Raw genomic sequence first — 23,525 nt, forward strand, 5'->3', positions numbered from 1 at the left:
CTGAATTGAACTTCTTTCCCATCCCTAATGGATACCAGTGAATAGCTTTTCACTTCTTAGCTGGAGGGGGACAGTGGTAACAATTGGGATTGGTAGGACCAGGCCTACCCTAGAAATGTGGTGGATAGGCTGAACCTTACCTGAGCAACTCTGAAATTGACCTCTGCCAAAGAACATGAAATTACCAGAGAGAAATGGAACTTGCCCACATAGAGAGTGAATGGTACACCCTCATCTCAAGACATTGTTGGCACCTGGAGGTGGGCTTCTGACGATCACTTCAGTGCATGGGCAGGGTGAAGGTGTGTCATTGGGTATTCCAGTACCAAACTGCACAGGGATTTAAGCATTTTGAGCTGAGTTCAAAAACAAAAATGGATTTACCCACTCCTTTTCTAGATACATGTTCACACTTCTGCAAACCTTGAGGTTCTTTCAAGCTTGCTGATACCTCTCTTGTCCGTGGATAGTGCCATTGGGATTACATAAAAATCAGCACTTAAAGAATGAATTTGCTACTAGTTTGTATAGGATGCTACAAAAATAAAAAGTTGTAACAGAAGTAAAGTGAGAGGCCATAATGGAATCATGTAAGTACAGTAGCATTGGTAACAAAAGTGAGGCAGGTCTGGCTTTTCCAAGTGCTTTATGCTAACTCACCAGCCGGCCTTTCCTGATGACATCATCTCATTGGACAGGAGGTTAGCTCTTTCTACTGCTGCCCTCGTCTCCTTCAGGTGGAAGGATTGGGTATAAATGCAGTAAATAATTCAATGAATAACAACGCAATAACCATGAGAATGAAAAACATGAGAATGGTCACTGATGGCAGATAAGAGAAGAGTGTGGAAATCCTGGCATCAAACCACACTGACCTATTGCAGGAAAAAGAACAAAGAGTCTCGTGGCAATGTGAAAGTTCATCTTCATCAGCTGCATGAAATAGTTACTGTACATCCTATGTGTTTCTTTTTAGGCATGGTAAAAAAAAACCCTGCTAAGTGTTTATCACCTGTTGGTGGCAGTATAAGACAAAGAATATGCAGTCCACAAGCATCAGTTCTTAGCAGTGGCAAGTGCTTCATTAGGAACGGACTGTCTGGTGGGTCATGTACTGCTGTTGCCACTGTTCACTCACTTGCCCTCTGTCTTTGGGCCCAATCTGCATAGTCACCTAGAGGGTGAGGGCAAGAGGCTGCTGTTTCTTTCTCTGCTCCCAGGTGACAGATGGACTAGCAGAAGAGCAAGGAGGAGGAGGAGAAGCAAGGAATTTAGGCTCCAGAGGCAGTGACAGTGGGCTCCCTGCTGAGGTTTCAGGCTTAGCAGTGCCTACAGATGCCAAGTCCTGATACCAGAACAGACACACACACAGAGAGACAGGCAGAGTCTATGGTCAAAGGTACACAGCTGGTAGGCTCTATTTATAGTTGGCGCTCCTGCTTTCCGAATTCTGATATCAATCGGCCAGTTGGGGCAAGCATGGTGCTGACAGGTTGGACTGCTGCTGATACCACTGCTGGGAATTTGGCTGGAAAAAGGAAACCCATCACCCAACAAAGGAATAAAAAAATGCAGCAGAAGACACAGATTTGCATCAGACCTGCATTTGCTAATGTATAGATACAAGTTTCAAAATAATTGCTATAAATAGAAATGTGATAATCTGACCATAGTGTGTAATATGGAGGTTATCTGCTGCGAATATATGAACAGTCGGTGGTCAACCCTTCTTACAGCTCTTTAGCTTTAAGCCAGGCATGGACCAGAAAGCCCTTCAAATGTGTAGTCTTGTAGAAGAGAGCTTGAGAGGGTGTAACTCAGGAGTAAAGCCCATCTTTTGTCTGAAGGAGCTCCCAACGTCAATCTCAAAAAGATCTCAGGCAGTAGATATGAGATTTTTTTAATTGCAAAATTGCCTACATGAATAGCAATTGTTGTATATGTTGTACAAGAGCCTTGTTGGTTCAGAGCAAAGGCCTTTCTAGTCCAGCATCTTGTTCTCAGAACGGCCAACCAGATGGGTCAAATAGCAAGGTAGGGGAAAGAGCAGAAACAAACCAGAGAACCCTGGGAATATGGAAGATTGCAGGGAACAGCCTTTCTGTAACAGAAATATAAACTGTTTTGTGTCCTATGAGATTAATGAGCGTGAACAAATTCTTAATGAAAGTGAGTGAACAAATTAGGAAGATGGGAAGCTGCAGTACACTTTGTCAGGGCAATGGTGCTTCTACAAGAGGCTCTTTTAATAAAAGAATGTACTGTAGTTACATTTTAAGACTTGGTCAGAACTATGAAGCTCTCTGGAAAAGGAAAACTGTGTTTGTGAATCTCTTGTGAAACCAATTGGTTTGGGGTGTGTCAGAAGAACCCCCAGAACTTCACACGGAGGGAGGAGGGGGAGAGTGTTCTGTCAGGTAAGCGGAAATGCTTGCAACAGTGCAGCATTCAATTTCACCCAGTACCTCGTCTACTGACACTTTAATTATATTTGTAATATCTATAGTATGATAGCTTTCTGTTGGGTGGTCAATATTTATAAGCCTGTGCTTCTGTCTCAGCTAGATCCAAGGTCTGAATGACAGGATTCTTAAAATGTCAGAATTAGTCATTCAGATTCAATCTACTACAATTAAATACCGGTGGTGCAAAAGTAGATTTGCCTGCCCTCAACTTTCCACAGTGCACTTCCCTCCATCCCTGTCTGGCTCTTTGGGGAACTGCAGAAGGCCTATTTGTCTGGTTACTGGAGTGTGTAATGACTACGCGAAAAGCCTGTGCATGTGGGTCTATAGCCCATAACTTGCACCTGCCATCACACATAGAATTAGGCTTTGGAAATGCAATTTCCCTGACAACTGAATCCAGGACATGATAGCAAATACATATAACTTGCTCACCATTATCTGTGGGGTTGCAGGGAGGTAAGCATTGTTGCTGAGGCTCAGCTGCTAGTCCCTGGGGCAGGGGTAGCCAATGTTGGTGCAGTACAAATCCCATCAGTCCTGCATCTGTCAGTGAAAATCCACATTTGGCGAATCAGCTGCTTTTTGGGTGTAAGAAGAAAAGTCAATATTTAAAGTGTTGGATTCAGAACAAAAAGCTTGATCTATGCTTTGACATAAGAAAGATTTAAAAGGACAAGGGAGTTCTCTGTGTTAAGAATTAGTGGATTACTTTTTAATCGCTTTTTGATGAAAGCGCTCTCTAGAAACTGAAAGTATCATTGCCAACTGAAATTTCCTCCATGGGAAAAGGAGTTGTTTGCTATAAATGAACTAAATCTATTTGTGCTCTTTTCATAAGAAGATATATAGCTGTGACTGTCTTAAGGGGGATGTAAGAAAGAAAACTTTTAGCAATGTCAAAAGACAAAATGGGGCAAAAAAGAGGAGAAAGTCTGTTCTTTTCATTTCAGTATGGCAAGTACCAGAAAAAAAACACTATAAAGGAAAGTAAGGCAGTTTTGGACTCACCGCTTACTGTTGGCATCTTTCAGCAGATATTTGCTGAACAAATAAAATCTTTCAGATCAGAGATGGATGAAATGAGGAATGAAATTAAACCAGAGATGAATGAAATGGAAAATGGGATCAGAAATGATAAGATGACAAAGAACTGGCAAGACTGAGAGATGAAATTGTGGGAAAACTAGAAGGAACAAGTCATAAAATGGAAGAACCCATTATACAAATGTATTTCCTCTCATTTCACCCATCTCTGAATTATAAATTGTAAAAATACTGAAGCAAGCAAATGGTTACAAAACATGGAACAGCAGAATTCTGTGAGGCCACAGGTGGTTGCTGCACGAGCTGATGGCATGTGCTCCTTACCCAGACCATTTCCAATTCTGCCTTCCCTCAGGGCACACAGGTCTTAAGGAGCCCCAGGGAAGCTGAGGAAGAAGATGCTCCAACAGTTCTCTCTGGCCAGTTGATGCTCTTTCCAGACACTTACGGCATGAACTCCCTGGCCTGGGAATCACTTCTTCAGAACTTTTCAGAATTAGGTCACATTCATGCCAGACTTTTAAAGCACTGTGATGTCACTTTAAATAATCATGGCTTCCTCCAAAGAATTCTGGGAGCTGTCGTTTGTTAAGGATGCTGAGAGTTTTACTCCCCTCACAAAGAGTAGTTTAGCAATTAATCCCTCTTCACCTGGAAGTTTGGGAGTTGTGAGGGGAATACAGCTCCCCTAAGCCATGATATCATAATGCTTTAAATATATGCTGTGAACATGGCCTCCATATTTTCCATCTTGGAACTCAGCAGATGGCATTTCTGTAGACAAAGGCTTATGATGCTTTTACAGGTGCTATTTTCAGTCACGGTAATCCTACTGAGAACTTCATTTTGATTCTGACAGAGTCTTGTAGAGGAACTTTGATGGCACTTTTGATTTAGTGTTGTCATTCCAAGAGACAATCAATTGTCTTATTTCCCAAGCCGATTTTTAATGCTGGTATAAACTGGGGTTATATATGAATGAGCCATTGAGCACTGATGTGTGGCTGGAACGGAAATATTGTGTTTTCAAAGAAGCCCCCTCACATTGTTTTTAGAGCCATGGCAATCAGTAGTTAATGTTCTAGAAGAACAGAAGACATTGAGCCATCAATCAAGATGACTAGCTTGGGAGATCTTCCCTCCCTTTCAGCTATATAACGGATAAGCACTATTGCATACAATCATGAGCATAATCTCCAGACAAGCTATCCTCGTAGATTTATAAAAATGCTGATCCATATTTGAGGTGGGGGGAATTGAGGATTCTGAATGTGGGGGAGGGAAAATATAATACATGCACATGTGTATTAGGGCATGCATTGAATTAGGACAAATCTCGAATTGCATGGCTGAGCAGGCTCCTCAAAAGGATTTGGGGCTTGGCAGAGTGACACAGGAGCTGTGCAAGGTGGGACAAGTTGAATTGGGGACCCCTGAAATGCTTTGTGGTGCATCAGCAATCCAGACAGCAGTGTAGTTTGAAAGCAAAAAGAATGTCTTTAAGCTTACTGTAATGCCATGATCTCAGAGTAGGGTGATGGGAGAACAAACACAAGAGCAGGAGGAAGGGAGAAGGAGAGGTGATTGGCAGGTGAAGCTTGTAGTCAGAGGGAACAATCCCTTTTAGTTCTCCCTGCCCACAAATCAACTTTAAAAGTGCCTAGCAGAAATGCTCCTGGGCACTTCTCTCATGACTGCCATTGGCAGACCAACTGCCCACAGGACACATGGGGAGATTCATTTTTACCTGCCATAAAACTGTAATGTTGTGGGTGCTATTTTTCACATCACCTCCTGCCCCTGAAATAGTTGGGAAAGTATTGATCAAAAATCCCCCCTCCCTCCCCCACACTAGGCAAAACAGCTTCCAGCACCCTTGCTTCCCTTCTGAAATATTTCTTCTTGTGTTGTAAATCAGATCTTTAGGGAAGACAAAGTGAAAGGAAGGATTCAACAGAATGACATTTCAAGAGATTTAAGTATATCAATAACAGCCAAGTGGCAGCAATGGCAATCTTGGGAGACGACAACGAACTGTGAAGAATGAAGACATTTCACCACTGACCTTGGGAAGCAACACGCGGGCCCCTTAATTTTTATTTTTAGTAGGAAATGGTTTGCATTAAGATTCCGCACCGTAAAGCAAGTTTTCCATGACTCAGAGTCCTGCAGCAGACCTCTAAACAAGATTTAGTATCCTTAAAGAGTTAGGAAGGGAATGACTCTCAAGGGGCACCAAGATGCTTGGTGGTGACTCATGCCCACAGAGTACTTCACCAGCTCCTTCATTTTGTCCTGCCAAGTTGTTCACCCATTCATTTCTTCCTTGGAGGGAAAATATCACCCCAAACCCCCACATCCTTTGAAACTGGAACAAATAAGGAAACTATGGGGAAATGCCCCCTTCCCCAATCTGTCTAATCCATGGCATATTCTCTCTCCCCCTTGACAGGTTAACTCAAAGATTTATAAGGGCTGGGGGATGCTGACAGCCAGCCAGCCCCATCACCTGCTCCCACTTGGGGGACTAATTGTTGCCACCTGGCTGAGGGGCCCCACCCAGCAATACTTACTCGCAGAATCACTACTTCACGACAGCTACAAATTTGAAGTGTCTTGCTTATTTATTTATTATTTCGTTTATGAGTCGTTTCCCCTAAAAGGTCCCGATTTTGCAGTAAAATTGCCAACAATATAAACATATGTAAGAACAATTTCAGGTCTCATACAGATAGAGATGAGGATTAAAACCTCCACTTGAAAGGTTTGTTTGAAAAGTAATGTGCTGAGAAGGCCATAGAGGTGTTGCCTGCCTGATACATACTCCAAAAAGTAGATGCTGCCACATTAAATGTCAGATTCCTACACTGTGCAGGATGAATCTCTTGACGTGATGAGCTGGTATTCAATTAATTGATTGTGTGAGTGAAACAGCTACTGTGTGAGCAATGGGATTTTCCCGCCATCTGCTCCTCCTGTGTCCCTGTCCCAGATCTGTTCTGAAGGTTTCCCCAAACCGCTGGAGCAGATTTGGGAATGGTGGGGGGCACATATGAGGAGAGCAGAGGAGGGAAGTACATGAAGTGTAGGTGGGTTCCCTTGCGGCAAAACAACAAGAACCTTTATTGCGGTGATAACAACAAGAACCTTTATTGAACTAACAGAACTGGAGAACAGGGGCAAAGCAACTGTTTATATACATTTCTGAAGGCTTGGGCCACTCCCACTTCCAACATGAGTGGCTGTCTATATTTCCAAGCAGCGAATCATGACTCAGAGTTTAAGGGCCAATGGCAGAGGCCCAAATCCTGAAATGTTCTGTGATTGGATATCATGTATCAAACCAGAACACAGGGGCTCAGAATCCTTAGTCCAGATTCCAGCTCAGGCAAACACAGACCACTGAAGACATAACAGTACATGCAGAAGCAGGGTGCCCTCTCATGAAGAGCTCATATAAGGGTAAAACATCTTAGGACCAGGTTAATGGTATTAACCTGGTCCTAAGATGTAAAAGGCTTTGCATACAAGCGCCAGCACTTTGAACTTAGCCTAGTAGTCAACTGACAGCCAGTGCAATTCTTTCTGCAGCAGCAGAATTTTGTTTTCAGGGTGAAATTTTCATATAAAATTCTAGTCATTCTAGAAATAGAAGCTGAAGGGCAAGTTTGAGAAGGAAAGCAATCAGCTCTTTTTTTTAGCCAGGCTCTGCATAAAAGGGTATTAATATATTCATGTCTTCTAGTGTTGTACATGGATAGGAAATAAGGCCAATGAATGATTTCCAGAAAGAGCCAAGGTGTTCATATGACTTTTGCATCAGTCATATGCAATCTTTTTTCTCCCCATCACCGGTTTTATTGCTGATTTTGTAGGAATAAGTTCCAGGGCAGAGAATCTTCTTGCTGGACTGGGTGCTTCAGTGATCTGAAAATGATCTATGCAGGATGCAGCTACTTTGAAGTAACTTGACATGCTTTCCAGCGACAAAGGGGGAACACAGGCCCTATGCCGATTGGCAGGGCGAAGTGACAAAGGCAGGATGGTGCGGCAAGATTTTTAAAAAAAATATTAGCTCTGGAAAGGGAGGGGCACTGTTTGGAATCCAAATGAGGCAGCATTGCTGAGTGGTCTGTAGCAGGGACGTTGCTCCCCATTTGGCAGCTCAGGTGAAACTGGAATGTCTGAGGTAACTGCCTCCCCCTGCCTCATGGGTGGGCCAGCCCCAATCAGTAGTAACACCTACATCAGGGTTGCGGTCCCTATGGCTCTCCAAATGTTGTTGGACTGCATCTCCTATTATAGAAGTCAGGGGTCAGGCTTCGGGGAATCAACTTCCTCCCCTCCCCCCATGGCAGTAGTTAAGAAGATCAAAGAAAGGAACACCTTACGAGATACTTTAATAATCACAGGGAGAGAACAAAGAACACATCTCCTAGAAATGGTAGTGCTCCCAATAAAGGATCACACCCCCTTCCATCCCTATTAATTTATGTGACTCCTACATCTTGAAAATTGAGTTTGTACCCTCTGTGCTTTCTGTTCTGACACTTTCTGAGATCTTCTTGACCTTGGGCTGAGTGGAGGAATGCTGTCAAGAGCATGGGTAGGCAAACTAAGGCCCACGGGCCAGATCAGGCCCGATTGCCTTCTGGATCCAGCCCACGGACAGTCCATGAATTGCCGCGTGGATCACCAGCGCACACATTATTCCCCTCTCCCTTCCGCTCTCTCACACAGTGGTGGCACCTCCTCCCTCCCTCCTCCTGCTTCTCCCTGCCCTGCCTAGAGGAAGAAGGGGGCTGGGCTTTGTTGGTGCCAGCAGCAGCAGCGCTTGAGTAGCTGCCATTTCAAGCAGCCCCTCTCCAGAGCCGTTTTGCGTGCCACTCATTGTCCTGCCACTGCCACCAGCCCCTGCCACTTGCAAAACACAGGTAAGCAGCCACCTAGGGCTCATGGTGCGCTTGCATCATTTCCCCCCCAAAATATAGTCTGTCCCCCCACAAGGTCTGAGGGACAGTGGACCAGACCCCTGCTGAAAAAGTTTGCTGGCCCCTGGTCTAGAGACTGTGAATTTGTTAACCCTCTCTTTTTCAGTGTTTCTTCTCCTAGCTGTTCCCCATCCAGTATTTCCCAGCTTCTGCTTCTGAACTATGTCCCTCTGCAAACCACTGTTCCAAATCTATACTGCCCTCCTGCTCCTAGGAAGATTCAGGAGCAGGAGCAGGAGGAGGGGAGATTCCCACCATTCCTCCTCAATGCATCCCTCCTCAGCACAGTCCCTGACATTAGGGTGCACAGCTCCCCAGCCTTGCCTTGATTCTTTTTTCTGCTAAAGAAATCAGTAACACCCCCCTCCCTGCACAGCAGGCTGCTGCATTCATTTTACTTTACCATTTCCTCCTTAGCTATTATCTGTGATCTCATTTATTTGCTCTGCTTCCAATCCCATCTCCTCACTCACTGCCTTGACCTTTGTTTCAGCTCTCTGTCCGTAGATACACTCCGCTTCTGTACATGGAGCCCCACACCTGATTTCTATCTATTTACGGAGTCAATTCACTGGGTCTATTCACTTTATTGCATTCACTTCATTGTCTTTTTTTGCTATGACACTTGAGAGAGATTACTCTTCTGATTCCTTATATTGTAGCCCATGCCACATCCCTACAACAGGCAGCTCCCTCAGGCTGTCTACTGTAGCCTTCCTCAAACTGGTGCTCTCCAGAGGAAGCCCACCAAGTGGAAGCAAATAGGATGGCTGGCTCTCTGTATTAGTGATTGACTAGTAGGGACTGCCTGGTGCTGCCTGGGACTTTGTAGAAACCCAAAGATACTCTGACTTTTAAGTACAGTGGTACCTCAGGTTACATACGCTTCAGGTTACATACACTTCAGGTTACAGACTGTGCTAACCCAGAAATAGTACCTCAGGTTAAGAACTTTGCTTCAGGATGAGAACAGAAATCATGCTCTGGTGGCGTGGTGGCAGCAGGAGGCCCCATTAGCTAAAGTAGTGCTTCAGGTTAAGAACAGTTTCAGGTTAAGAACGGATCTCTAGAACGAATTAAGTACTTAACCCGAGGTACCACTGTAGTGCAATTTGTGGTTTTTCAACCCATCACGCCAAAAATCAGGCAGTTATGCCAAAGGCACATTTTGATTCACCACCTTGAATCAAAATGGTGCCCAGCATTGAAAGGTCAATGAAGACTGCCACCCCCAACTCATGCCAGGTTTGGCAACAATATCTCAAGCATTGGCAGGATCTATGCTGAAAAATGTGGGATGTAAAACTGCAGTCATGTACAACATTCCTGCAGTGGACATGTTACGGGATGTTTTTTTTGTACCACTCAGGAGAAGACTTCCTGTTTCCTCTTGAGCTGAGGCAGATTTCTACTACGTGTGACTTGAAGAAGGTGTGGTCTGCTGTACTAGCATGGAGGTGCACACGGCCTCCATGTTCTGATCAGTGTGTGTTTTGTATGTTGCTGTGTGTTTGAAGAAGTGACTGCTTAGTCGCAGTCACTGGGGACTAACTTCTTTATGGAATAGTTCTAATTGTTATGTAACCTAAGCCTGCCTTCAGGGATATATCTGTGAACATGAATGAATCTGTGAGTAAACTACTTTTATATTAATCATTAATCAGATTCTTGTGTTTATTCTTTTTAAGAAGGATTAGAAGGAATTTTACCAGGAAGGAATCTTTAATAGTAAGACTCAGATGAGTCAGCAACAAGCTGATCGCTGTGTAATTTAAAAAGGGGGATGTTTGGAACTCTGCTAGAATATGGAACTTGCTAGCACATGTCAGGAAGGATATCATTAAATAATATATCCTCTCCAACCTCCCTAATCATCCCCACAAAAAACAGGCAAAGTCATGGCAAGTCATGCCAAAGAAGTCACACCAAATTTGTGTTTCATTCCAGCATCTTGATTCAAAATGGTGCCCTTCCTTCACCTTGGGAAGTCTTGTGCCAGGTTTTGTGATATTATTTCAAGAAGTGGCTGAACCTATGCCAAGAAAACAGTCAAAGTCATGCCAAGCCACATTTGAGTTCACCATTTGATTCAAAACGGTGGTCAGTGGCCAAACATCAACAGCGACTGCTGCCCCCAGCTTGGAAACCCTTGTGCCAAGTTTGGCAGTGATATCTCAAGAGGTGGCTGAACCCACAGAGAACAGATGGACAAACAGGCTGACAAACCACTTTCCATAATATATAGTAGATTGTTTCATTGCCTGACATATATGTACTGTATTGCAAAGTTGCCATTTTAGAAGTAGCCCTCAGAAGGCAGCTTATATAAAAAGATAATGAAGCATTGATTTTAAATGTCAATCCAAAATTATTATGAAAACAGTAACATTAAAAGGCAGTTTATAGGCTGGGCTTATTCTGAAAGACAACCAGAGGATATTTCGGGGTCTGTGAGCAAAGAAGTATAAGGCTCTTTGTACACTATGAAAGCTTGAGTAGAAGAGGGAATTTTGCGAGTTGCAGCTTGTCATGCCTGGGTAAATAAGGGCCTACTTCTCAGAAACAGCTGATGTAACGCGGGTGGTGGGTGGGTTAAACCACAGAGTCTAGGGCTTGCCAATCAGAAAGTCGGCGGTTCGAATCCCTGTGACGGGTTGAGCTCTCATTGCTCGGTCCCTGCTCCTGCCAACCTAGCAGTCAAGTGTTAGGTTGTGGGTGAACATATCATACAACACAGTGATTCTTCAAACAGCTCTTGTTTATTCAAAGGCCAGAACAGAACTGAACTGAAGCAGCCAGCCTGCTTATATAGAGCTCCACTACAACGCAACAGTAACAACTTTCTGTAACTATCTAATCACTCAACATCACTTTCAATTCCTTATTCGCATATGTGGATCTGAGTGAAAATTATCTACAGTATCCCCCTGCTGGCCCAGGGTGAGAACTTCAGTACATAACACGAAGTGCAAATAGATAAATAGGTACCGCTCCGGTAGGAAGGTAAACAGCGTTTCCGTGTGCTGCTCTGGTTTGCCAGAAGCGGATTAGTCATGCTGGCCACATGACCCAGAAGCTGTATGTTGGCTCCCTTGGCCAGTAAAGCCAGATGAGCGTCACAACCGCAGAGTCGTCCACGACTGGACCTAATGGTCAGGGGTCCCTTTACCTTTACTCTCAGAAACAGCTGATGTAACAGGGTCTGAGGGTTATATCCTTTAAATCAATCAATCAATCAATCAATCAAGCATTCATTTTATTTGTATGCTGCCTTTCCAAAATTAAAATCATGCTTAAGGCAGCTTACAGCATATAAAAAATTACATCATTACAAACATAACCACAGTAGTCATAAACAATAAATAAAACATCCAAAAGTACCCAACCAGAATGAACAATTTCCACAGAAATCGTAGTAAGATCTAAAATAAAGATACAAAAAATTATATCAATAATAGCAACAACTCACCACCCCAAGAAAACCCCCTAAACAATACTCTGGCCCAAGAGTAGCTGGAGTCAGTTAGGGCCCTGCTCTCTCAGGCCAGGTGGAAAAAGGCCCGCAAATTAGGGAGCAGGTCTTCCAGGACTCTCAACCCAGATGGTTCAGACTACGAGTGGAGGTTCGCGTCGCTGAATGCTTCTGCTTATAGCCAATAAATTGATCAATAAATCCCTGCATGTCTTAAAACTAAATGCCAGTTGAAACATTTCTGACATGTTTATTTTCTATGGGAATGGCTCTTTTATGTGCATAGGGCAGGAGGGGGAGTACTATGTCATATGAGTCCCGCTTTCTCTCTGAAGTGGTACAGTCCAAACACAAAGCTTACTACCACACCTGCTGTTTGTGAGAATGAAGCTAAAATAAGCCTGACAAAACTCAATCACATACGTCCTGTCACGTGTTGGAAACCTTATGCACAACTGAAGCAGCCTCCTTCAGACTAAAGTCCATCGGGTGTTGGCTGAGAAATAAGCCCAGCATATGCAGCAGCACTGAGGGGGCAGGATTCACCCCACACACTCCCAAATTAGCAATGTTACAGCAAAAACACATTTTGATTGTGTGTTGCGTTCCCTCCTTGGAAAGAAAAAATCCTGGAAAAAACACGGAGGGATTATTGACCTCCGACCTCAACACCAAAGAGATACTGGATGCTGCCAGGACATTAAACAAACGCTCAGGGTGGTTGGCCTGAGGATGTTCGTACACTTCTCCAGTTACCTAATGTAATCTTTTTGGGGTGGAGGGATGGGGATTGGCATTGCGGAAGAGTGCTTCCTCACTGGATCAGCCAATTAAACTCTATAGATTCTGACTTATACATCACATTCACTGCCACCTCCCACATTGTAATCACGCCGGTTTTGACCTGGATTATCTGAAACTGAGTTCTGCTAGAAATGCATGCGAAAGCACCTGTTGTATCTTTTTCCCAAGGCTATCTGTCTCAAGTGTCAGTCAGATGCACTTTATGCTTCTTATTTTTAGCAGTCATGCGATTTTGAACAAGGTGTGTGTGTGGTGTGGACAATAATTGCAATGTGTTTTCTCTTCCCCCCCCCCACCCCATCAAGCTACTTTGCAGCAAGCCCCTTTTAAAGGGTCTCCCGTCACTGGCTTGGATGCACTTTCTGCGAGTTGGCCAGCACGGCCCACCCCCTTCTTGCTGACGTCTGACTCTATCGTACATCAGACTTTCCCCAGTGGTGCTGGAGAACGAGCTTCAATGAAAGCTGCCTGCTCGCAGTCAGAAAGGGACTGCAGGCGATGGAACTGCAACTTCCTCCGCTCCTCTTTGCTTCCCCTGGAGCACTGAGCCAGAAATACCCACGGGAGGGATGGAGAGGTTATCTGATCATCTAGCCCTGCAGGAGCAACCCCCTAGTTCCTTGTGAATCACTTTTCTCTGTCCACTGCTGCTGGAGGGGATCTATTGCGCTCTTCCAAAGAGGCTGAGACTGGGAGAAATTCTGCAAGGAGGTGGATGATGCTTGTGCTGGCTGAGTAAAGTTGTGGCTTCCTAGCCTGAGACGATGGTTTTGTCTGTCCCAGTGATTGCTCTGGGAGCTACCTTGGGGACTGCTACTGGCCTCCTTGCCTTATGCGGTCTCACCTGCCTGTGCAAATGTAAGCAACCTGGGAAGGGAGCCTCAGACAAGGAGCAAGATCAGGACCCAGAAAATGCCAAGCCCAGCGTACTACAGACAGTCCAGCAGGTAAAGCACCATATTGATTTTGCCCTACTCTTCTCCCATTGATGCAGCGGCTTCAGAACAGCGCGCTCTGAGCTGGGGTGCCCGGTTTGTGATGTACTGTGATTGATAGCAAGCTTCTGTGTTTGCAGGGTTTCAGGGGGCAGCTCTACTTCTGTGCAGGGAGGAAGACAGAAGGCGGCAGGGGGGGGAGGGAGGGGTCTCAGGTGGCGTGTGGGATTACCAAAGCAACAGCCCGCTTTTGTTTTATGAAAGAGAGAGAGAAGGCAGGGGTGGCAAACCTACAGGGATCCCACAATGTCTGGGTGGCTAGACCAGGCTGATTTGCATAAAGAGCCTGGACGCCGAGTGAAAAAAGAACCGAAATCACAGTAATCATGCTTGAATGTTTCCTAATGCCCACTGATCTTTTCATTTCCATGCATGTATGCAAATATGCTTCTGCTGCACACAAAAAGCCTTCTGTGTAACTAACTAGTGTATATACATATTCATACTGAAATAGGTTTGTGAAATTTTAAAATAAGGCATCCCTATCCAGCTGGCAGTCGAAATCTAATTATGACATATGTCATGACAGCTATGGAGAGTCCTGTTACACTGTAGTGAACTTAACTTATAATGCATGTTTAGCTTATTGTGTGCTCACAATGTTTGCCTAAATGAGTGGAAGCAAAGTGATTACAGTATATCAGTTGTAACCAGAAATGAGGGTGGCCCATCTGACATAATTTTGGTAACTGGCCTTGAAGGAAAGGGTTCAGATTCCATCCCAGTTATGGACTTGTTGAATGGGTAGGTATGGGTAAATCATTCTCTTTTGGCCTCAGTTGCTGATCTGGAAAATGGGTATCCATGGCCTATTGCACAGGCTATTATATTATTGCTGGATAAGTTGACAACAGTCTTAACGACAATAGCAATATATATTTGGCTAATCTGGCTGAAACCTGAGTTGAGAACTCTTTGTTTCTTATAAATGATGGAACTTGCCCTGAAAGTGGCTATTAATTCCTGTTCTGAGATGTAAATGTTTTGTTTGTTTGTTCTTTGCTTAAAATGATATATTGCCTTTGTTGGAAAAATTGTCAGCACTTTTCAGTCTTTCTGCTGACTTTCCCCCACATCAGATTGATCAAGATTGTGGTGCAGTTAGAGCGACAGAAATACATTGGTATAAGCTTAGCCGTAGTGAAATATACGTCCATACTAGGCTCCTTACGTTTCAGGAGAGAGGCAGAGCACTCACAGCCTTTGTTCAAGCACACCTATGAGTCTCTCCTTGTTATAAGCCCAGGACTACCCAGTGATATCTATAGTGGAGAGGGTATGTCAATAGGGCTTTGTTATGGCTGCACCACACTGTGTCATCTGATCTTACTAATTGCAGTCCTGTATACCATGTCCCTGCTCTTTCCTCTTGCTTATACAAGCCTTCTGTGATTGGATTCCAGGGTGTGGGTGGAGGAGTTAAGAAAAGTACATGGAAAAGTCAGATTTTTTTTAAGGGGAGGAATTTAACTCAGTGATGGAGCACATGTTAGAAGTACCTGGTTCAGTCCTTAGTACCCTCAGTTTTTTTAAAAAAAGTTTGCAGTGGTTTGGCTGGAAAAGACTTACGCCAGAACTCTTGGAGCAGGGGTACCATCTAGGGGAAGCCAAATTTTCAAGGAGGGGTCCAGGCCCCCACAAAATCCTGCAGCAGCTGTGTGCACACCTCCCAACATGCGCAAGTGATGTCAGCATGCCCTGCTGTCAGGGGCGGAGGAAGGGTGTGTGTTGATACTCAGACATTTTAGCTCGCGAACACCACAAACCCAGAAGTGAATGTTCTGGTTTGCGAACGTTTTTCAGAAGCCGAATGTCTGATGCGGCTTCCACAGCTTCCACTTGAGTGCAGGAAGCTCCTGCAGCCAATTGGAAAATGTGCCTTGGTTTTTGAACCGTTTTGGGAGTCGAAAGGACTCCCAGAATGGATTAAGTTTGGCAACCAAGGTACGGCTGTATAACCCTACTACAGTGGTACCTCGGTTTACGAACTTAATCTGTTCCGGAAATCCGTTCTTAAATTGAAACCGTTCTTAAACTGAGGCATGCTTTCCCTAATGAGGCCTCCCGCCGCCGGTACCCTTCCATCGTTCAGCTTCTGTTCTTAGATTGAGGTAAAGTTCACAAACTGGGACACTACTTCCGGTTTTCCGGAGTTCATAAAATGAATAGTTCGTAAACAGGGCTGTTTTTAAACTGAGGTACCACTGTATCACTCATCCTCATGGCAAATTTTGATGCAGTTTTCATTTTTAAAAGTCCATAAGCGAATACCACTTTTAAATGGAACCAGACAAATACCAAAGCCAGCACTTATTTTCGGGTTGCCATACATCCAGATTGCCTAGACATATATGGAACACTGCATTCGGCAGCAGTGTTTGGGTAGAAATTGTCAAAAGTGTCTGGGAGTGCCAATTTTCCATAAAAATAGCTCAAAATGGTCAAAAAACAACTTTGGGCAAAACTAAAAATGAAACAAACCTTCCTGTCCAGATTTTCACTGTTTGAAATATGGCAACCCTAATCATAAGCACTCCTAATCCTTCTGTTGTGCTTGAAGTTAATGATCTTTTGCATTTCAGAGATGAGCAAATCTTATTGTTGCATCTCATAAACTAGAGCCCGCTTCATGAGATGCATGAAGTGGGAGCCACAGTTGCCATGCACATTCTGCACATAGGTGTAAAGAAAAAGAAGATAAAGTCTGCAGTTAAGTGGCAATGGAATCCAAGAAGTACAGCCAGTGACAATAAAACTGGGTTTTAAATTAGGGAAGCCAGATATTATTAAATTACAGTAACCAAAGCCCTTGCCAGCATAAGCAAAAATGATAGATGTCCAAAGGATTTAAGCTTTAGTTGTGTTGTCACAAACCTTTCTTTTCCTCTCTGCACCCATGCATTGAAAATACCTGATTACTGAGGATCATGTATCTGATTAACTATGGTCTAGTCTGCAAAAGCTTATGCCATAACAAAATTAAATAGTCTTTGTTGTTTTTGCTGCAGCAGACTAACATCTCTCTGGAAATCTTTTAAGTGTTTACTCAGAAGCCTGTGCACCAACTTCATTAAAGCTTATTCCCAGCCAGATGAAATCAGAGGTCGTTACTTCACACAGTCTGGCACACATACATCTGGTCCTAAATGATACACTCACAAATCCCATACTGACTCTCACTTTTCCTCCTTTGTCTTGTGAAATGTCTCTCTGTAATGGTAGGGCTACAGTGGCTGTTTCACCCGTTCAAGTTAATCATCATCATCATCATCAAAAAACATAATAAAAGCATCAATCCTTAAAAACTTCCCTAAACAGGGCTGCTTTCAGATGTCTTGTTTATTTCCTTGACATCTGAAGGGAGGGTGTTCCACGGGGAGGGTGCCACTACCAAGAAGGCCTTCTGCCTGGTTTCCTGTAACTTCACTTCTCACAGTGAGGGAACCAGCAGAAGACCCTCAGAGGAGGACCTCAGTGTCCGGGCTGAACAATGAGGGTGGAGATGCTCCTTCAGGTATACTGGGCTGAGGCTGTTTAGGGCTTTAAAGGTCAGCATCAACACTTTGAATTGTGCCCAGAAATGTACTGGGAGCCAGTGAAGATCCTTTAGGACCGGTGTTATATGGTCCCAGCGGCCACTCCCAGTCACTAGTCTAGCTGCTGCAGTCAATGCTGAATGCTGCCACCGACAAGCGAGGAACATGAATGTGTGAATTGGCACTGTAATTACATGATAAAGAGGCAGTCTGTCTTTGAAGGTGGAAGATATCCTTAGATAACTTGCCTGCGTAATTCTGATTTTTTCCCCCTCCTTCTGTTTTCAAAAATAACCAGGCTTCTCTGGCCAGGAACAAGCCTTCCTTTTCCAAGCGTCTGCTTCAGAACAAGTGCATATGTGTTTCAAACCTAAGCCTCGGATGGATTTGTTTGTGTGGGAAGTGTATTCTATCTGTATCCATTTTCATCAGTTCCTTAGCACATATACACTATTATAGTTTTCCATCAGTGGGAAGAGAACAATGTTTGGAACACAGATGCTGAATCTTGTCAATATCGGGGATTGTGACACAGTCATGGAGGGGAAGCTAGAGTATGTTTTTCACACATAATTGTATTGTAGCCTTTCTACACTGCAAGAAATGTCATGCATTGCAAAAGAAATCGAAAATAATAAATTCAGCTTCTCCAGTTCTAAGAAATCTACCTAACAAAAATATATTTTGCATATGGTTTGGTGTTTTGAGATGGGCTGGCTTACAGTGGGAATCTACTATTCTGAGTCAGTTGGTGTTTGTTCAACCCTAGCAACCAATCCAGTCTCTCTCTCTCTCTCTCTCGCAGAAAGGTTGTGCTTTCAGGGCTTCTCATATTTCAAACCTGTACATATCATCTTATTTAAGATGTGGTGGTTGCATTTCCATTTGCAAAGGGGATGGAAGACTCTTTTAAATCATCAGCTGTCACAATTTGAGAAGCAGAACTTGTAGTATTCACAATAAACAAAAGCAGATGCAGCTGGAAAAGAGGCGGATTGGTCCCCACAGCACTTGTGTATGGCTCCCCTGGGGGCTGTCGGTTGTTATGCAATGATGGATTGCCTGGTGGAGTGTCTGGCTTTTGGCACAAAATGATGGCAGCAACAATAGCTCATGTCTCGTGCTCTCCACTGCAAGGCGAGCCCACAGCTACATGCCTGATATAAAATATACTACAACACAATCACACACCCTGACTTGTGCTGTAGCCAAAAGCATCCGTCTGAACATTGGAAATGTTATTTGTGTGGACACAACCTTGCATATACAAGGGATAAAGCTTGTACATCTATCAGCCCCCTACTTCCCGTAGCTTAAAACAAGGAGGAAGGCACTTGAAAAAGGAAAAAATCCAAAACCACATTTCCTTAAATGTTAGATGTTTTTAACTATAGCAACCAGACATTGGTCCGCTTTGAAGCTAATCAAAAGGGGGAAGGGATTGCAGGAACGGAGCAATCTTCCTTAGACTAGGTGGCCCACTTCACAAATTACCTGTCATGGGATTGAGTAATGGGATGATAGAAAAAACAAAGGTGTACAACAGGGATGGAGAACCTGCGGCCTGCCCGATGCTGCTGGACTAAAACTCCCATCATTCCTGTCCATTGGCTCTGCTGTCATGGGCTGATGGGAGATAAAATCCCACATCCGGAGAGCCACAGATCCCTCACCTCTTCTGTACAGCATACAGGAAATGTCCTTATGTAATCCAGTGTTAGGTGTCCAGGGGAAATGGAGTTATTGTCCTATTATTACTAACTCTGAGGTGCTCTCAAGCTGTGAGCCATGCAAGAGAGGCTGCATGGCAACAGTGGTGTAGTGTGGGAGGGGGCCATGGCACAAAATTATGAGAGGGCACCACCAGATGCCCCCATGCAGGCCCAGGCTTCTGCAGGGATCCCTGTTCTGGTAGCAGAGGAGCACAGACCCACAGTGTGCAGGCAGGGACAGAGTGAGGCGGGCAAGGGGCAACCCCAGTGCAGCCTGGCCCAGCTCTCCTCCCTATGGGCATCAGGAAGATTCTGCCAAGGGTTGTGACAGCTGACAGGGCTCCCCTCTGCGTGGGCAGACAGGCAGCACAATGTGGCCCTGGGTTATTGAGGGGGGAGAGAGACACTACAGCAGCAGCATGGTGGCTTGTTCGCCCTGGGCACCAGCAACCCACGCTACACCACTGCATGGCAACAAATGGTAATACTATGCTGTTATTCTGGCATGACGCAGTGCAGTGCCATAGGGAGCTAGAGTACCCTCATTCGGCATTCAGCTTGGCAATCAAATACCCCAGCTCCAGGGATTATTTTCTCCAGGACACAGGGCATAAAAAAGTATTCATCTTCATTTTTCCTAATATACACATTTGTTTAGGCAAGTTGAACAAGCATAATGCATTTTTATATGTTATACTTGCTAAGGTGTGCATTTTTGTATGCACTTAACATAAACATTTCTGGTTGGAAAACAATTGTGAAATTTGTAAAAGTGTGAATTTCAAAGGATAGCTGTGTTTCTGTTTCTGTTTTGTTTCAGGGAGTGTGAATTAGGTAGATTCACATAAAAATGTGAACAAAAGGACCATAACAATCCATAACAGAATCCATAATAGAACAATCCATAACAGAAAAAGGACCATTCAATCCATAACAGAGAGAAGGATGAAGAGTGGGAGGAAAGCATCTAAAAAGAATAAGAAAACCAGGAAAAAATAGGATTATGGAAGCAATAGCCATGGGTGAATTTATTTAAAAACAAACTGCCTTTGATTTATGAACCCTTGTGAATTCTGTCAGTACAGTGTCAGCCTTCATAAGCCTGCCCTCTGTTGAAGAAACACCATGTTAGAAATTCTGAATTAATGCAATCAGTATAATTGATGGGGTTCTTTCATTTCAGTTCAATGTTGAGAAGACAGCAGAAGCTGTACAGCCCAGGACAATCCTCAAGTTTCCACATATCTATGATCCGAAGCCAGTAGTGACCACATCGGAAATTGTTAACTGTGCAGATTATACCTTAAAGAGGATGAAAGAGCCAAGCAAGGGGAAGCCTACAGCTCTGGATGAGAAAAGAATGAACATACGTGTCAATGAAGAGTTATTCATTCTCCCTCAAAATGGTGAGCACCTTGCCAAACTACATGTGGTTGCTTCCAATTCAGATTAGTGACTACACTGTTTCCTCTTTCTGATTTCAGTTCCCAGTGCAAATGACTAATTGGCAAATTAGTGAAGTCTTTAAGATTAAGTGGGAGGGTTGGGGGGGGGTTTAGTGCAAGTTCAATATAAGTTTAGAGCTCCAGTGCAAAAAGTGTACAAATCAATCCTATAATTTAGATTATTGTAACTTGGAGCAAATTCTCTGTATTCCTCTCTAGCAATGTTCAGCAGCCCTATTGATTTTTCCCTGTCCACAACCATCCTGTTAAGAGCACATCTTTTTCTTGTGACAGCTCCAATCATTCTGTTTTCCTGGGGATTTTCTAGCAGGCATGTACATGGTTTATAGAGAAATTTATTTTTAACCTCAGAAATCATTCGGCACTTGGTTTCCCCAGCTTCTTCAGGGCATAATGCCACTGCTTCAGCTACTACTGACCCAGTGATGAAATAATAACGAGAAGTGTTTTAGGGAAAGGATAGGCTAGGATGAATTGTGCATATCTGCCTTGGGAGAACTCTAGGACCAGAGCTTTAAATGTGTAACAGTTGTTGACAGCTCAGTACGTAGTAAGAACTGTAGCGAATCTCTGAATATTCCTCGCCCAATTAATGTTAAAAACAAGAAATCAGATTCCAAATAGTTCTCCACTGAGCCCAATGATTTGCATATGTAAAATAAATACATGTATTTAATGTGATTTCCTTTAACAATTTATTCCACTACAAGGATTCGGGTTTTTAATGAATATAAATTTTTTAATGTGTGTGTGCAAGGACTGTGATAGCAGAGAGGGAAAGAGGGGAAACAAACGCTCTCCAGAGCATCATGGTCTGATGCTCAACAGGAACAGTTGCTTTGAGAATAGACTATGGAAGAGGGGAGGGTGTTGAAGTCCTGCATCCTGGATCCCAGGAGAGCCTGGTTAAAAGCATTTCAAACAATTTAGAGCATAAGCATTGCTTTGATGAATCAAACCATCAAGCTACGGAGCTGTAGTCCATACAATTCAATATTCCATTTTATGCTAAGACAGGGGGATTAAATCCACCACATTTTGAGGAGCGGAAGAGCCATGGCTCTTTCACTGAGCACCTCTTTTGCACGGAGAAGGTCCCAGGTCCTGTCTACAGCATCTCCAATTACAGATGGAAACATCTGCCATCTGAAACTTTGGAGAGCTACTGAGCTCAATGGACCAAAGAGTCTGAGTCAATATTAGGCAGCTTCTTATCTTCCTACATTCCTGAGCAGCTTCTCCTTGGGTTTCAAAGCTTTCAACCAACGTTCATACGGATTTCACCAGTTTTGTCTGTTCCTTTGAGGCTGTACATAGTTTGATCTCATGTGAGGCATCTGATGAAGTGGACTCTAGTCACAAAAGTCCAAAAGAGTCTTCCCCAAACCTTGTACCACCCAGATGTTTTTAACAGCAGCTCCTATCATCCCCAGGCAGCAAACAAAGTGCAAACCCTAAGTTTAGTAGTACAGTGAGCAAGAGAGGCTTTTGTCCATTTCTTGAAAGAGCAGCTTGTAAAATGGCATGCAGGTCAGGTGTCCAAAGGGGGAAAGAAGGTTAAAACCTTGAATCAAGTTATTGCAAGTCCTTTGAGGGGGGTTTTTCCATCTAAAATCTGTGGCCAAGGTTCCAAAGTGAGTGGTATAAAATATATCTAGAATGAAGGGGGACCAAGATCTAGACATTTTAACTAATGTCTATTGAAAATGATAAATCTAACCTTGCAAAAATATATTAAAAATCTGTTGAAATGTCACTTTCTATAAAAGGGCCATCGATTCATGCCAAGTCAGCTTACCTTTGACGGTCAGGCAACATTGCAGACTGGCCTCGGCCCCCATCTCAACCTGGCAGCATGCTGGGGTGGGAGGCCTGGCTAGTGTGTGTGGCCTGTTGCTTTGTGCACTGACCAATCACAGGCAGGCTGGGATACAGGCCCTCCCTAGGGGTGGGGCCAACTGCACCTGTGGATCCACTCCTGAAGGATAAATCAAGGCCTACCTGGGCCTCCTCACCCAGTTTGTCACTGGGTCTCCCACCCTCCTTCCCTCTTATAGTAGGCTTCTTCTGTGTGCTTGGCTTTGCTATTCTTGAAATAGCATATTTTTACCTGAATCACATATTTTAAATTTCCATACAGCCTAAAAATCTTGAATAGAGCCAAGATAAAGAACTTGCTATCAATAAAAGATAGTTCCAATGGTATGGCTAGAAACACAAAACAACGGTGGAATGCCAAGTCAATTTGATAGGATGTAATCAAAGAGGAAAAGCAAATGTAGCCAAATTTGACTGCAACAAGAGGCATCCTCTTATTAAAAGACCCGTGTGTGTTCCAGGTGGAGTGAAAGATGTATGTGTCACTGAGTGTCTGAACCCCGAGAAAGCTGGTGGCTGCAACCAAGTCCCAGAACTTCGCTATTCTCTTGGCTACAACCAACAGAAAGATGCACTGTGTGTTGCTTTTCTTGAAGGTAAGGAGCCTATGTCTTTGCATTTTATCAGTTGTGGCAACTTTTCATTTGAAAGCAAAATCATACAACAAGCTCTCCTTACAGATATGAGTAGTAAACAGATCCATAACAAATTTAGGATCCCACATTTTGTTACCATCTCATTTCATATATAAAACCCCCATGAGGCATGTAACTGAAGATCTTGTTTTACAGATGGCAAGCAGAAGCCAAGACATTTTGAGCCTTGTGCAAAGAAACTGCAGTTTGGTGGACCAGTAATAAATGTGTGTGCCCCTGCGCTCTCTCCTTGCCTCTCCCTTCTTCCCTTTATACATGCTGCTTGAGCAAAAGGTTTCTTAAATCACAGCTTTCTCTCTGGTATTTGAACTGCTATTAAGGGCTCCCTACAAACCAGGATCTTAAAGCCCTTCGGCCACAATTTCCTGGTTCAGGGGTCCTGGGAAACTGTGGAGGGAGTGCACAGGCAGGCACATAGGTCATTTGCAGCCCACTAAACCATGGTTCATTCTAGCAGGATTATAACATCTGATTGGGCCAATGAGCTGAAAGCAAACCTGGGA

The 23,525-nt window shown here is 43.8% G+C and overlaps 1 protein-coding gene and 1 long non-coding RNA gene across 2 annotated transcripts in view; both read left to right on the forward strand.

Annotated features, from left to right (window-relative positions):
- The first annotated feature begins 9,366 nt into the window (after positions 1–9,366).
- The window catches only part of LOC309359057, a 51,304-nt gene continuing 37,145 nt past the window's right edge, over positions 9,367–23,525 (forward strand). The window contains exon 1 of the long non-coding RNA XR_014163710.1: positions 9,367–9,494. This is a non-coding gene — a long non-coding RNA (uncharacterized lncRNA). The remainder of the gene's footprint in view (positions 9,495–23,525) is intronic.
- Positions 13,172–23,525, forward strand: part of SYT13 (synaptotagmin 13) — a 29,527-nt gene continuing 19,173 nt past the window's right edge. Inside the window, exons 1-3 of the mRNA XM_081891858.1 lie at positions 13,172–13,726; positions 20,206–20,428; positions 22,828–22,962. Of these exons, the coding sequence (XP_081747984.1) occupies positions 13,544–13,726; positions 20,206–20,428; positions 22,828–22,962 (541 nt within the window). The 5' untranslated portion in view covers positions 13,172–13,543. The remainder of the gene's footprint in view (positions 13,727–20,205; positions 20,429–22,827; positions 22,963–23,525) is intronic.

The sequence above is a fragment of the Podarcis melisellensis genome (assembly GCF_964234715.1).
Source record: "Podarcis melisellensis genome assembly, chromosome: 1".
In the NCBI taxonomy this organism is placed as follows: Eukaryota; Metazoa; Chordata; class Lepidosauria; order Squamata; family Lacertidae; genus Podarcis; species Podarcis melisellensis.